Source organism: Camelina sativa, chromosome 16, assembly GCF_000633955.1.
Source record: "Camelina sativa cultivar DH55 chromosome 16, Cs, whole genome shotgun sequence".
Taxonomy (NCBI): Eukaryota; Viridiplantae; Streptophyta; class Magnoliopsida; order Brassicales; family Brassicaceae; genus Camelina; species Camelina sativa.
The window spans coordinates 7,286,930-7,304,065 of record NC_025700.1 but is presented as its reverse complement, the minus strand read 5'-3'; the positions used below and the strand labels follow the sequence as shown (position 1 = coordinate 7,304,065).

General features: G+C 32.5%; 1 protein-coding gene across 1 annotated transcript; it reads left to right on the top strand.

The window, feature by feature from the left end:
• On the top strand, nt 6,192–7,253 carry LOC104753457. Its single transcript, XM_010475710.1, has one exon. It carries the CDS (start codon nt 6,192–6,194, stop codon nt 7,251–7,253), a length of 1,062 nt encoding a protein of 353 aa, XP_010474012.1.

Sequence of the window (17,136 nt, the reverse complement as noted above, 5' to 3'; positions counted from 1 at the left end):
TCCAAAATGCACAATGTATGCAAGGATGATGCAAGAACTACCTAAACATGCAAAGTGTATAGAAAAGACTAGAAAATGAAGTAAAACAATGTGTTATCCTAACTAAATGCATGATAAATATATGCTAAGCAGAAACAAAATATAGACATATCAATCGTCAGCTTCTTACAAGTTCATTACAAGTTAAACCTAAAACTCTAGCAAAATTAATTTATTTAAATAAGATGATGATTGTAGTTTTATGGAGGTAGAAAACTTCAAAAGCACATTTTGTCTGGAGAAAAAAGTCATCGGATCTAGCTGAGATGTCCCAATCCAAGAAACTTGTTCCAGCAATCATGGCTAAAGATGGCATTGCCTCCTCGGCTCTACAAGACATCTGAATCAGATTACCAGATCATCTCACTCTGACACAACAAAAAAAAATTTAATAAAATTCAAAATAGAGGCCACAACGAAGTGTACCTGAAACGCGTCTAGTGACCCTTATCACGTATCTGTTCACTCTAAGCTTCAAATTTTTTAACCCGACTTTAAAAGCATCTTATAGGCAACTGAGAATCATTTTAGGCCCTGTTCGTTTCTCTATTAAGATGGATCATCTCAATGGAGATGAAAAATGATGTTCGTTTTTGACCATTTATTGGAGCATTTAGATGAATCAGTTGGATGACTTATATCAAACTCATCCAAAAATGTGAAAATTCGGACCATTCAACTGTAGCTAGTTCAGCCAAAACTCAAAAATGTCTAAAATACCCTCAATTAATTTAGAAAATTGCACCACACAACATGTCTCTTCTTCATCTCTCTCGTGCTCGACCAAAGAAGAGAAATTAGGGTTTTTGGATTCCCAATTCCAAGCACTCCTCTTTATTGTCTCGCCGGATCTCTCGCCGGAGGTTTGGTTTGTTCTTCTCGCCGGAGTTTTGGTTTGTTCTTCGCTTTCTCTCTCTCTGCCTCTGGTGGGTTTGCCTAAATTTCACTTGTTTTAAATCTTGCTCCAGAATTCGATATTAGTACCAGTTTGAATGATTAGAAGTGATTTAATGCTATTACTAGGATTAGGAATTAACAATTTAGTGGTTTTGATGAGTCTAGAGCTTGTAATTGTTGATACCAACAACATGTTTGATGAAATGCTCCAGAGAATCAGTTGGTTGGTTTGATAATGGGTTTATACGAAAAAGAATTGTGTTATTGTTGGTCTTTAATTGAAATTTTGGTACTGGTTTAGTTTTGAACTCTAGTGTTAGCTTTGACTGATCGGAGTTCAATTTTATAGTTTCTACTAAATTAAGTGATTGTCTCATTGTTTAATGGTAACTCCGATTGATTAAAGTTGTTGGTTTTAGCTTTGGTCTTGGATAGCAGATAAATAACGATCATTGTTCAAAGCTTTACTGTGTTTATATGTGTTGAAACTTGAAACAGTAGAAGTTGAGGAAAGTATGGATCTCTCTCTACCTATGTGACAAAACAAACACATTTTCTTGATACATAAAGCATTGTAGTGTGTGCTGTGTGGTCCTATTTTCCTCATAAGTAGTTAGGTGAGAGCTGATGGTAGTTTAAATAGTGTCTAATGTGACGTACAGAATACTTATTTTTGGTGCTTAGGGAGAGATTATATTATTGATCCGAGTTAGTACGTATTACGGTTCTATGGTTGGCTTTGTTTGTGTGGACGCTTCTACAGATTTTAAAGCATCATTTTGATGACCTCTAGCATGACATTAGATTCGAGGTTTCTTTCAAATTTATCTGTTTTCATGAAGCTTTTCATGTTTGAATATTGCGTTTATCTTTTGGAGATTTTGGTTTGTGAGCTTTTATATTGTAAAAATCTTTTGAAATTATTTTTGGTATTGTTGTTGGGATTTGGAGTTTTTGTTTGGTATATTGATGTTGATTTTTTCTTAATTGGCATAACATGTTTTTAATCTTACAAAAATTATATTTCATGAAATGGAAATTTATAAATGTCAAAATAATAATATTGATATTAAGATTTTCAGATTTTTTGTTTGGTATTGAATGAAAATATTAATATTTTAGATCAGTAAATACAATTAATATTGTTAAGATTAAAAAAAATATTAGATCAAAATATGGGTATTTTAGTCATTTTTCTAATAAAATCCATTTAAATGGGAATGTAAAATAAACCAAACAAACACATTTTCATTTAGATGCATTATCCAAATGAACCATTTTTTGCATTGTTAGTTGGATCATTTGACATTCGATGAATCATTTGAATGAATTGGATGGAACTACTAAATGACCAAACGAACATGACCTTACTCTGTACAGATACTGAAACAAGTAGAATCTCATTCCCCATCACATAATAACTTACGGACAATGTATGGTTTTGAACAACATGTTTTGTACACATCATGTGAGGACCATTTCTGAGATGATAATTAGAGAGTCCCAGAGAGTTTCACAGTACGGTGTTTCTCATCGAGATTAGAGGTGGGCAAACAAAACCTTAACCCAAAAAAATGAACAGAACCAAAACAAAATAAATGATGTGATTTTGGCTATGGTTTAAGCCTAAAAACCCATTAGGTATCATTTAGTTATTTTAGAAGATTTTAGAGTGTTTTTAAAATCAATTGTTATTCAATTGATGATTTTAAAAAATCTTATGAAATCCTATGTTATTCAACTTAAGATTTATGTAAAATCCTTTAAAATAATTCAGAATCTCTTGTTATTCAATCAACAATTTATAAAACCAACATTAAATCTACTGTTATTCAAAATATTTTTAGAATGCTACTTTCAATGATTTCAAAAGACTTTTTTTGGTTTTTTAGTTGAAAAATATGACTAGTAAAATCATAGGGCATAAGGTAGAATTTTGAAGGATTTTAGAAAAACAAAAAAAACCATCGGATAGAAGGGCAAGAGATACCTCAATGCATCTTCCACCGGTCTCTCAATCGTCGAAGCTCTCCTTGCCGGAGATTTTCCGACAACAGCTCGAAGCCACAACTCTCGCTGATCACCAGCCACTTCTCCACCGGTGAAGTCTCTGCCGCCGATTTCAACCAGGAGGACCTATTTGGTGATCCCATCCTCCTTCTCGAGCCAACATCTCTTTCTCCATCAGCAATCAATCTGAAACTTTATCTCAGTCTCCTTTCCCACGAACCTGAAGTCTCCTGTGAATCAAACCACCACCATCATCATATAAGGATATGCGCCATGATCAGCAAAGATAAGCTTTTCAAGTTCGATCTTTTTTTTTCCACAGTTATCTTTTTCGATTTTTTTTTCTTTTTTACGTTAAAAACACCATATATTATATCAAGCTTGTTCGGAAATGCTTGCCTTACGAGGCAGCCACTCTAAAACCTGATAGCGTACATGGGAGAATATATTAACTCGTACTTGAGCACTTTTCGTCCTTCTTCGCATCTGTCACTTTCAAGATTTCCGAACAATCTGTTTCAAAACGGATAGAAGTATAGCCTATAAAAAGATCAGTTTCCATCGTCCATGAGAGAGCTTCAAATTCAGCATGAAACAGAGACGTGAGTCGAAGGATACCTTTTAAACCAAACATGTGTGACGCCACGCCGTCTAGGTAACACAAACCCGAGGCCAGAGAACTGATCCTCGCTCTGCCACCACGGGTCGGATTGGCATCGTACTATAGAGGTACATATATCATTTAAATAAAATGAAAGTGATGTTGAGTGGATATGGTTTTGCTTAGACACAGTTTGGTTCAGTTTGAATCTGTATAATAATGAACTTAGAGACCTCAAAGTTTGGTAAGCTCGCTCCTCCCTCTTAATTTGAATCTCCTGCAGACTCAACTTCTGCTTTTGCGAATTTCTTCGTCAATTCATGACATGTTTTCTTTGCAACCTCCCTCTGTTGTTTTCGCTTGATCAATTCATTGACCAAGTTTTCTTCTTTCCAGCAAACACAGCTCTTAATGGGGAATGATGCCTTTTTCAACGCAAACCAAACTAAAGGAATCAGAGAAACCAAGTGAGAAAACTAGTAGTTACAAGTCAATGTGGTTGGTAAAATTCATGATTAAACCTTTTGTTTTAGGTGTGAAACTTGACTATATGAAGGTAAACTTGTCTAGTAGAAGTGCCTTTTTAGTGTGTAAGAAAGACATGTGGTGTGTCATAGAGTTGTTAGCTTGCTTTTGAATATAAGCTTGTATGAAAAAGATGTATATCTGATGTATGTTTTCATAATGAGAAAAGTTTAAGAGGACGGGAAAAAGAATCAATATGACTGCAGTGCAGAGTTGTCTATAGTCACAATTAGGCATACGAGTGGGCACAGAACGATACCTTAGCAACAAAGAAAGAGTCTTTCGGTTCAGAAAATTCCATTCCAGGGCATTCAACAACTCCACGAACTTCATTGCCAAGAAAAACACAACAATTTTGATGAACCTTTTAACTACTAAAAGTTGAAAACACACAGTAACTCCTACGTTCAAACATTAGTGTAATTGAAAGAGGCATGGCATTAGAAGGACCAATTAAAAGTCACGATAGAGAACAATTAAGCAACCAACTACCATGTAAAGAAGTTAAATCCTTTGTTGATAAATATTCTAATAAAATTATCCAAAGTTTAATGATAAAATCTCCGACAATTCCATTTCATTTTCTTTTTTTAAATATAAAAACTCTAAAAAATAATCAAATCTCCTAAAAACTCACTCAAATCTTTTAAAATTCTAAAGTTTTAAAATCCTACCAAATCCTTTAAAATCTAAGTTTAATACCCCCTCTAAGTTTTCGATTTAGGTTTGGTCTAGTTAAAACTTAAAAACCCCATTTAAAACTTTATGTTGTGTTTCTCGGCCACAAATTTCCAGATATTCAATTTTTTTTCCATTTTTTTTTGTAACTGTTTTAAAGTTATTTAATATTTGGGGGTTTCTAATTATTAAGAAATTAAATATCATTTTATAATACCTTTCGATTGTATTAGTATTAGTCTTTTAAAGCTAATTTAAATATATAGATATATATATATATATATATATTGAAAAGCGTTTGTCTAAAAAAAGATGAAAATAAGACATTTTACAAACAATACTAATTATTTATAAGGTTTTTTTAAAATGCAGTTACCATTAATAAAAAATTATTACATCTAATATAACTATGTTATAACTATGAAATTCGTCTGTTGTATATATTTTTAGGAATTATTCTAGTGACCTTTTTTTTTGGCTTCCGATTTTTAATTTGCCAATATTATTATTAAAGAAAAAAATATTGTTTTGGAATTGAAACACTGTAAAAAGCCTTAAATGTGTTTCAGAAGATGGAAGGGCAAAAAAACGAAGACAAGCTAAGAAAAGCTTTGGAAAAGCTCGAGAAGGAGAAGAAAACGATTGAGAAGTTACCATATTTGAAGTTTAAGGATAAGACAAAGAGATTGAGATAAGCTTGTTTCAAGGCTAACCATAAGAGGAAGAGAAGACTTGGCATGTCCACGTCCATCACATCATCTTCTTCTTCTTCCTCTGTTTCGGGTTTGAGTGATAGTTAATTGATGTTGGATGATCGTCCATGAAGAGGTAGAGAAGATGATGACGAAGAGATGAAGTATCTCTTACGCGACGTGGTTTCTATTTGTTTATGTGTTGTGTAACGTGTAAATACTATGTTTTGGACTCTAATTGCAAAACTGTTTTGACTCATTATTATTACTAAAGTAGTTCGCATATATTAATTATTAAGAGAAAAAAACAACCTCCCTGTTTTGTCTTAAACACTTAGTAAGCTCTTCAATCACGAATATGTTAAATTAAAAATTCACATATATTGCCTCTGAACTTTTCGTAAGTATAATAGAAATTCACCTTTAAGAAAAAGGAATTTATCAAAATTCAATTGAGGAAGTAAAGCTTAGAAAAAGGACTTAAAGTAATTTTCTTCTTTTAAAAAGATAACAAATGGAAATCGTAATGGACTTTATTTAAAGAAAAAAAATGGAAACTGTTATCTCCCACTAGAATTAGGAACCGGCAAAGAGTCTCTCTCGATTATAAATATATGAGTTCATTCAGCCTAAACCCTTAAACAATCGATTCAATTTCTTCTTGGGTGACCACTAACAAAGAGAAGAAAAAAAAAAAACAGAAACCACCAGATTTGATTTTGATTTTGTTTTTGTTTTTGTTATTAATCATGTCTATACTTATGCGTGCGGATTTTAACAACCAAATCAAATACGATCCTGAACCAGAAGATGCGGGCACAATTAGAGTCAATGCAAGGATCTTCGGTAAAGATTACTTGACATTCACGACTTTGTCGTTTGTCAACGAGTTCATCAACGATGATGGCAACGAGTACTGTCAAAGCAGACTGGATTTGAATAAGTTCATGAAGGAAGCAGGGATCAGCGACTACGATATTGCACATACTATGTATCACTTTATCGCCGATGTTGCTGAGATAACTTGTTCCACAAATAATAGTTCTTCTCCAGGGTGGGCTTTCGAAGTGTGGTTGAATCTTCTTCTTCTTCCCGATGAGACTTATATTGAAGAAGCGGATCAAATCTCGTTAGAGTACGAAATCAAACACGATCCTGCACCAGAAGATGCAGGCACAATCAGAGTCACTCCAAGGATCTTCCTTGAAGAAGGTGGTGAAGTCTCGACATTCCCGACTTACAAATTCAAATTCATCAACGATGACCACAACGAGAGTCAAAGTCAAGTGGATTTGAATGACTTCTTGATGGAAACAGGGCTCAACGACCACTATATTGCACTGGCGATGTATGAAATTCTCTATGTTGCTGAAATCACTTGTTCCGCAAGTAATGGGTATTCTCATGGGTGTGCTGTAGAACTGGCGTTAAATGTTTGTATTCTCGATGAGCCTCGTATTAATGAAGAAGTGGTTCAAACTGAAGAGGAGCTTCAGATTGAAGAAGTGGTTCAGACTGAAGAGGAGGTTCAGATTGAAGAAGCGGTTCAAGTCTCGTTGGACGAAAACAATATCCAGTTAGTAGCCGCAAGCAAGCTCGTGGTCAACTCTTTAGCCAGGAAAATGTACGACAAGGTTAGTTCTACTGGTAAAACGTGCGCAATTTGTTTTGAAGAGTTTGAAGATGAAAGAAGTGTTGTTGTGATTTTACCTTGTGGACATGTCTTTGACGATGAGTGTCCCGTAAAGTGGTTTGAGATCAATCACGTTTGCCCACTGTGTCGTTTTGAGCTGCCATGCGAAGATCAATGAACTAGTTCCGTAACAAAATTACCACGAGAATGTAGATAGGATTTAGGGTTACTTACTTATAAAACGAAGCTTTGTTTTCTACAGTTTATACAAATCCCTTTTCTTTTTAAATTCGACTTTTTTTTTTCTTTCTTTTCTGTGACTTCTATTTTGGAGAATATTGTGTTATCATAATCAAAGTATCAAACTGATAAAAATCCTAAGAGTTTTGAAAACTAAACTAAATCCGATAATATATAAAACTCCGATAATATATTTTGCAGGGCACGTCTCCATGGTTGTACCTTGATCAACAATAGCCTCAGCCTCACCCTTCAACTTTTCCTGACATATCATTAAATCAAAACTTAATGCCCTGAATGGGAAATTGAGAAAGCAAGCAGTTTACATCAGAAATGGACAAAAGCTTGAATGAGAGAGTACATGTATATATTCATTGCCATTCTAAAGAAAGACCATAAAAGAGATAATAGTAATAGGCTGTTTACTGACTCCTTATGCAGCTAATATCCTCAATGTCAGGTTGTGATCACGAGCTTAGCATTTAAGCAAACAAAACTGGAGAAAACAGTTTAACAGAGAAGTTCATAGTGCAGAGAGAAAAGAGAAGATTTACTACCTTCTCTTGAGACGACGGTGTCATTTGATTTTGAGGAGTAGCTACAGGTAATACCATCAGTGGAAGAGAAGCCGTAGGTGTTTTTTCATCATCTGACTGCATACTCGTCAGAAATTTCGACTTCTTCTTGGGATGGTCCACATTCCAATAGCATTGATCAAGACTACCGATACTACCAAGACTAGGCAACTGATTCAAAATGGTATATGGAAGTCAAAAACTTAAACTAATGCACCAGAATGCAAAATACTGAGCAGAAAGAGAAAAGAAGATTAATACTACCTTTTCTTGAGAAAACATTTGAGGAATAGGTAAAGGGATCATCTCATCAAGGGCATCTTTTTCTGTAAACCTCGTATTGGCCAGTAGCTCAGCATTGTCACCACTGTTGTGCAAATGACGAGAGAAAACAAAATAGTCAGCGGAGAAACACCTAACAAAACAAGCTCATTAACGCATCTTCCAATATAATAATGGACAACGATCAGAAAATTTTACACGGAAGAGGTCCTTTGGTCTTCGTTCAAGGAATCTTCTCCTCCTCCGTAATCCAAAGAAGAAGACTGGGATTTTGAAGGAAGAGAATCTCCGAGTGCTTCGGACTGTGACTGAGATGTAGCGGTTTTGAATTGAGACCACCGTGACCTTTCTTGAAGTTTGCTATTGCTACTGCTCTCTTCAAATCCCAACCACATTTAACAAGATAAGCCGTCGCCTCTTTTTTACTTACTTCACCAGCCGCCATCGTTTGAAATGAGTGAACAAGCAGATCAAGTTGGCTCACCGAGCGTGCCCGATGCGGCGGATCAGTAGCCACAATATTTCCTGTGTTTCCCGAGAAGAAAGCTTCTTTAGCTTCATCTAATTTGCTTCCGTAGAGGTCAAGGTACATGAGTGCGGTGATCCTATTTGCTCCGGTTGCCTTACAAAATAGACCAACGAGATCATTCTCCATCGTTTGCGAGACAAGATTGAACGCGACTTATACTTTCAGAGCAAAAATAGAGCAAGAAGACGAAGAACAAAGCAAGAAGACGAAGGAAACAAAACTTTTTTTTCCTTCACTCTGTTTCGTTTGTTTTATACTCCTCGTTAAAATATATGATGTTTTAGCTAAAAACACGGCAATGTCTACTTTTAAAAAGTTTAACCAATCAAAAATAAGACTGCATAAAACAACTAATAAAATTGGGACACTTGCAAAATTAGACTACAAACTTGAAACATTTTATTGTATTCACAATATGTTTGCCACTTTTTTTTCCTTCTCCTCTTTTTCTATCTCTAATATTTGCCACTTTTTTCCTATTAAATATTTGTCCATTCATTGTATTTACAAAATGCCATTATTTCTGATTGATTTGAATTTCTTGCAAAAATGTTTATTACATCCATCCTCATATTCTTCTTTTATTTACGGTTGTGCCATCTTCATCAATTTTCCAACAACCATGAACAACTAAATTTGAAGCTCTTAAAGCTTCAACAACCTGAATTTGTAAGCTTAAATAACACCCAATGCTATGAGAACTTCATTTTCTTCCATCTGCTCTCCATTTTAATCCAAGAAAATTTGCAAGTGCATTCATCTTGTTATATGTCATGATTCTTGGATAGTGATTAAATTGGTGTTGGGTTTCTTCCGTGGTGACTAAAGACGATGTCCTCCGTGCTTGACATTGTGAAACAACCACCGAAAATGTTATTTTCCGGTAGATTTCGTGATTTTCCTTGATTTTTTTTTGCAAAATTAGACTTCATTTGTTAGTCTAACCGTCATAATATCATGTAAAGTCTACTATGTGGTCAATTTTGCAATTAAAAATTTATCGAGTTTCGAGCCCGTAGACTGAAATTTCAGTCTCCTTAATTTCATTTGAAAACAAAAAAATATGGTTTAGACTGCATTATAATCTTTCTGTTGGATACTTCGTTTCCAGTCTACTAAAGTGTATTTTTGCAATTAACCAAATTCTTGAATTTTTAGTTATGACTGCCGGACGAAGTCTTCTTCCGATAATAAAAGAGTAGACTTCTATAATGGCTATTTTTGGATTTGACCAAAATATAAAAACATTGACCGTAATATTATTGATATAAAATTAATTAGTTGACTGTAAAAGAAGTCTACTAATTAAAATATTAAAATGTTGGTCAACCCCAAAAATGACTACAGGAGACTGCAAACGAAGTCAACATTCCTGGAGACTTCCTACGTAGTCTACTTGGCGAAAGTCAAACTTGGTCAATTGCAAAACTAACCACAACGAAATTTACTTTATCTAGTTGACAGATAGATGAAGTCTACTTGTTAGCTAGAAGTCTACTACAAAGTCAATGGTTTGGTCAATTACAAAAATAACCAAAGTAGACTGTAATCGAACTTAACTTGTTGAAACTTTCTAAGAAGTCTACTCTGTTATATGTTTTTAATTGCAAAACTGACCAAAAAATTAACAAAGGAAGACAACAAAAGAAGTCAACTATCCTAGTAGACTTCATACGGTGTCTGCTTTATTAAATTGTAATTGCAAAAATAGACCACACAAAATATACTTCAAGGGAAGTATCTTTATAGAGGCTAGTTTATGTCTACAATGTTGACATCAACATGAAGTCGTCATAATTTGAAAACCAATTTATTGCAAATTGGTGAATAATTTTTAAGATTTTCTTGCTGTATTCTTTGATATATGTTATGTACTTGCTTCTATATGTTTTTGACATGATTATATATTATACATGTGGGGAAATCAAGTTTTTGGTTTTCTTAGGCAGTTAGGTCATTAACTTAGACTTATTTTGGAAGTCAACGTGTTGGAGTTCTGTGTGAAGTCTGTATAATTGAAAAAGTCTTTCATCGTCTTTTTTTTTTCTTTTTTTTCTGCGTTCTTGTCTATTTTTCAACTCTACAAGAACCGATTATTGGTTGGTTTGTTTGGTTTTGTTTGTATTTGGAAAAATGAAAAAGAAAGAAACTTTTACCAGGATTAGAATATTGTTCTAACAGGATTAACTCATTTACCTTGACTATGTAAGCTGAAGAAACAAAATAGACCACTAACAACTAGACATGTGTGGAAGATGGTGATACTCCTCTCACTTATTCGGTGGAAGAAGAGAACACGTCGAGGCAATAAAGAGAAGTGGGAGTGATTCGCTGTCGATTACTTGGGATCCTAGAAATGGCCCATCACCTCTCGCTACCTCAAACTCAAAACCCCGGTACCACAACCCAATGTGTAAACGTTCCTTTCTTCTCCACTTTTAGTATTTTGTTTCATATGGTATGCTTTCCTTTCCATATGGTTGTTTTTTTTTGTATTTGATTCATAAAAGATTAACAATGTTTTTGTATTAACTCAACATACTCTAACTAACTAATCATTAAATCAAGATATTTTCTAAAGAATAACTTGTTTATAGTGTTAAACAAAAAAAAACAAATGACATGATTTTTTAGAAAAGTAACACTTCTACTAGCTCCTTCCCATGGCAGCAGGAATCTCAACAATCCCTGTAACACTCAAACCACTTACCCGTTATTCTTTCTCTTCAAACCAACCTATCTCCACCGCCGTTTTCCCACCATCTCCACGACTCAACAGCTTTAAACGGAGAAAGATTCTCACCGTTTGTTTCGTTGTTGAAGAACGGAAACAGAGCTTTCCCATGGACGAGGACAAACCAGAACATAATATTAATAAATTACAATGTTTCTGGTAGACTACTATACTACTCACAAGTTACTGAGATCATGTCGCCACATTTACTTGGATATGATTTTGATAGCATGTGAGGCTCGGTTGCAGGTGTGATTGTAGCTACCTTCCAAGATTCATCCCCCTCGAAGCTTAGACTAGAAGCAGAACAAAAAAAATATATATATATGGATGAGTAACAAGAGTAGAGACAAACTTAAAAACATGATGAAAACCAAGTTGGGAAACCGTCTTAAATCCCTAACCACAAATAATTCATAAATCTGTTCTATACTTAACTTGAAATGCAGAGTGCTTGCTAAAATTAAGCTAGTCAGCCATAAACAACAATCTTACCGTACCAATGTCAGCCTTCCATTAAGCTCAACAACAATCTCACCAGACATGTGGTCATCAACATACTCAAGCTCGCCGATGTAACCTAAAAAATCAAAACACAAAGTATCATCATTACACTTGAAACAATATATATGAAAGCAAGTAACCGAGTCATAGCTACTAGCTCTGCAAAAATCACCATAGCTACTATATCAAAGTATGAAACTTTCATTGGAATAGTGAACATGTTTCATTAGTTGTAGATGGAGATTAGAGACAAAAAAAGGTTTCACCTTTAGGAGGACAAGTAACATCACCAAGTTGTTTTAGGATGATCCACAGGGCCTGAAACAAACATATGTAACGAGACGTCAAAAAATCAAACGAGTAAGTAAGGAAAGAAGAAACAAATTCAAGTATCGGGACTTATACTTACACAGGGCATAATAAGTGTGTTGTCCAAGGTTCTGCGATAACTTTGCCACACAAGCTACATCATCATTCAATAACATCCACATCTGAATAAAGAATTTAACTTCAAACAAGTTAAGAAAAAGAAGAAAAAAAAACAGGAATTTGAGATCAGTTACTTACATGGAGATTAAGAAAAAAGAATATTAATTTTCGATTCCATCGTTCACCTCTCATATTGTAAAGAAAGCAAAAAAAAATATATATAAGTCACTCATTCCGATCTAAATCGTAACAATGGAAAAAAACAAACTTTCGGATTTGTTAACTCACTCTGTTGTCAGTGGAGCGTAACTTGAAGATCTGGTAAGACCGTGTTGAACGAGTTGGGGCTCTGTCAGACAGACAATCAAGCATCCATCAGGTTGCCTATATAAGAAATAAACAAATCAATTAATAAAATACAAACTTGAAGATCTAGAAAGACCGTGTTAAATGAGTCGTTGTTCCCAGGTATGTGTGGCGCCTGGAAGAAGGCGTGGATGCCCCGTAAGAAGGCATCGGTCACAGTCTCAATCTCAGATCCAAAATCTGAATTGGAGAGAAGCGGAAGGTTGATATCTAAAAGGTCGATATCTACACCATGTTTGACAGAGAGAAGAGCTGTAGATGACGAAGATGAAGAAGAAAGGTGATTATGTTGAGAGACAGAGAATTTTTCGGTTTTAGAATCGCTTATCGCCAGAGATAGAGAGGCGGAAGGTGGAAGAGGAAGAAATGAAAGTGACTAGGATTAGGGTTAGTGAAAATTAGGTATATATAAATCGGATATGCTCCGCCGAACCGAACCGAATCGGTAACCGAACTACGAAATTAATTTCGCCGATCGGTTTGTTGATCCTCTCACAGTTGTTGCCGAAAACCGAACATCTTGGTTTAATCGGTTCGGTTCTCTTGGTTCTGACCGAGCGCCCAGAAATCAATAGTTGATGGCATAACAAAGTCAACCTCCAATAGTCTATAGAGAAGTCTACTTAATCAAACCCTAAATCAAATAATTTTAACATCAGCCTTTCCTCCATTAATTTGACTCGTTTATATGTAAATTTATTTTATTTCAATGCAGAAATTCTATGTGGTTATTATTTAGTCCATAGGTTTATTAAATTATTTTTTATAATTTTTTAATTAAAATTTAAACTATAATTAAAGAGTAGACATATTGTTATGTCTTCTAGTTGACGTTAATTTGCAGACTTCCTCTGGGTTACATCTGTTATTTTGGCTTCTGTTTTTTTGTTTCGTCATAAGGGAGTCAACTGTAATTTCAGTACCCTTAGTGATTATGTTTCTCAAATATTGAATATATGGTCTAATATTGCATTCAAAACCAAATAAAGGTATACAAAATGCAATTGTCCCAATAAAATTATATAAAATTAATCTAAAAGTTGCAGTTGAAAACATCTTATATTATGAAACAAACTAAAACCTCTAAAACATCTTATATTTTGAAACAGAGAGAGTATATGTGAGTAATGTTGACTCACTTTTCAGTTAAGAGGTAAAAAGGTAATTGACGCTTAACTTATAAAAGGAGAAAATTCCTGAAAAATACCTCAACTTATTTTAATTTAGATGTTTCATACCTAATTGTTTTTATTGGAATAAAAATACACGAAGTAATGAAAATACATCATTTAAAACCCAAAATAATAAATGTTTTTATTTTCATAAACACGATTTTTCAACAAAATTAAAATTCCAATTTTGTCCCGGTTATCTAATTAATTATTAACTTTTAATAGAAAAAAATTTCGGTTTTCTATTAACCATATCAAACCAGGATTTAATTACTCAAACAGCCTCATGCAATCTTCCGATATTCGCCGGCAAACAAGAATTCAAATGATTGTTCATAAAAATAATCCCATTCAGATTCTTCATCTCAACCAAAATAATTGCATCTAAATGTTTACTAAAAGCTCTTTTGAGAAGTTGACGGCATTGGGATTAGAGAAGTTGTCTACAAATGTCTACAAATGTTTACGAACTCGTCGGCGGTAGTAGAGCAGTTGACGGCATTGGATGAATCTGACTTCGTTGTAGGAGAGAGGAGCATTGGATGAGATTGAGAGAGAATGAGAGAATGAGTAGCTTGGTGATGTTGTGATGTTGGTTTTGGTGATGTTGGTTTTGCTTGGTTAACTTATAAAAGGTGTTCTTCATCATGTCGTCGTAGTGGTGATGTTGGTTTTGCTTGGTTAACTCCTGGTTTAATATGGATAACAGAAAACCCAAAAAAAACTTATTAAAAATTAATAATTAATTAGATAACCGGAATAAAATTGGAATTTTGATTTTATAGAAAAATCGTGGCTATGAAAACTACCATTAATTGTAAAGTGCCAATAAACAAACATATAGTAAACTAGTAGTCGCTCCGTGCTACACACGGATTTAGTTTACATTGTTTTAAGATATCTTTTGTAATTTTGGAGATTGTTAGTTAAAACAAAATTAATTAAATAAAAATATTATGTAAGATTTGAGATATGAAGGTTAGTAAAATGTGTATAGAGAAATTGTAGTTAAGAGCATATGAAAAATTTAGTATTTAATTGGATAAGAAATACACTAATCTTTATTTCAATTAGGTAAATGTAATTTATACTTTCTCCGGTTTTTTACTTGTCCTTTGAGGTTTTCTCACACAAACTTAAAAAAACTATTATATTGTCTGTTTTACCTTTTATTAATATATTTTATAAATATTTTATTGGTCAAAACTTTTAAACAACAAGGATAAAACTGAACCTTGATCACATTATTATTGGAAACCTAAAACGACAACTAAATTAAAACAGATTAGAGTATTTCATTGTTATAGGAGTCACATAAACAATGTGAGAGTTATAGATATGCAATCATTATATATGTAATGTTTCTAAATACTATTATTAATCATTCATTGCATTACTATAAATATTGTGAAAGTTACAAAAAATGAGAGTTAGTACAAAATATGGGATTGATGAGATGGAATAGAAAAGTTAACAAAAAAATGTGTTAGGTTTATAGAAATACAATATTGTGAATTAATAACTAAATTTTCTATTGTTTTAGATATATATTCAAGAGTTATATATTATAAATATAAATCTATATATGGACATCTTAGCTAATCAAATCATGAATTTAAATATATATTCACTTCTCTCTTTAAACAGAAATATATACAGTTACATCTTTATTAAAAAAACATATATATATATATATATTCAATTATAATTTAGTTATTTAGAAATTATATATTAAATATACTTTAGTTTATTTTAAAATGGATTGAAAATGAAATAAAATAATGTAATATCAAGATCATGTGAATTATTTATATTAAAGTGTGGAAATAAAACAGCAAATTATTACTTGACATTCCTAATCCTATACAACCCAAATATTATAATCTTATATCCTTAAACTATTTAATCATCAAATTATTTGTTACACTAAAAATTAAAAGACACAAAATGACACTTGTGAAAGAAGGGAACAAAATATGACAATCTTTTGTAGCTTTCCAAAAGAAATCTTTACTTTATTATTAGATGATATAATATAGTAAGGTTTATTTCAACTCTTACTCTAAGAATTTGACTCCCAACATAATTATATATTAAAATTATTTTAAAATCAAATACATATAAAATTATTTATTTTCTTTTATAAGTATTTTAAAATAATTGCATAAATCATCAAAAGATGAACAATGTAAAGATAATTTACATTTGTGGAAAATATTCAAATTTAAAGTCAGAAACTTCCCAAAAACGGATTAGCGGTGTTTTGTTGTTCGTTGGAGATTGAATCGAGGATATAATAGAAAGTAAATGTTTTAGTTTTCACAATAGTATGAAAGAGGATATGCTTGTATGGTAATAGGTTGTTTTTAGAAAACTTAACTTTATACAATGTTTGAGCCTTTAAGAGAGAGAAGAGATTGAAATCAAATATTAATGATCATAAATTCGCAAGTGTTTCAAAATAATAAGTTAAAAATGAGAAGTTATATAAAAAAAATGAAAACTGAGGAAAATAGTGGGTATATATAAGACAATGCATAAAATGATGGTATTCTTTAAAATCAAACCTAACTAATTATGTTCATACACCATAGAACCTAAAACAAAATATTGATCAACCCAAATAAAAAGTAAAAACAAATTGAAAACCAAATAAAAATAGAAAATGGTTTCATACTTTTAAAGTAAAAACTGAAACCAAATTAATTTATGATAGATTAATTTAAAAATATAGAAGATTTTATAATATATATATATATATATATAAGATAATTGTTGTATAGTTTGATTTTTGAATTTTTTTCAACATTGTTACAAAAATATATTCCTTACATTTTTTAGTTTTAGCATGTAATATATTTCATAATGAAATCATACACCATAGAACCTAAAAAAAAATACTGATCAACCCAACTAAAAAATATAAACAAATTGATACCAAATAAAAATAAAAAATGGTTTCATAATTTTAAAGTAGAAATTGTTGGGGCTGAAAAAAAATACTGAATCTTTTAAAGTAGAAATTGTTAGATTCAAACATAGAAATTAAACCTAAGAATTGAAACTTATAAATTTAATTTAATGTTAGTAAAGTTTCGAGATGAAACTAATGTTTCAGATTAAAGAAGAGAGAAAGAAAATGTTGATGATTTTTTTTGGGTTTTATGGGCTTGTAGTTAATTGGGTCTAAACTTTAGTTAATTAGTTCCAAAAAAAAAATACAGATGTTA

Bases quoted from the DNA above. Each gene is read 5' to 3' on its own strand.
- LOC104753457 (XM_010475710.1), top strand. From the start codon at position 6,192: ATGTCTATACTTATGCGTGCGGATTTTAACAACCAAATCAAATACGAT.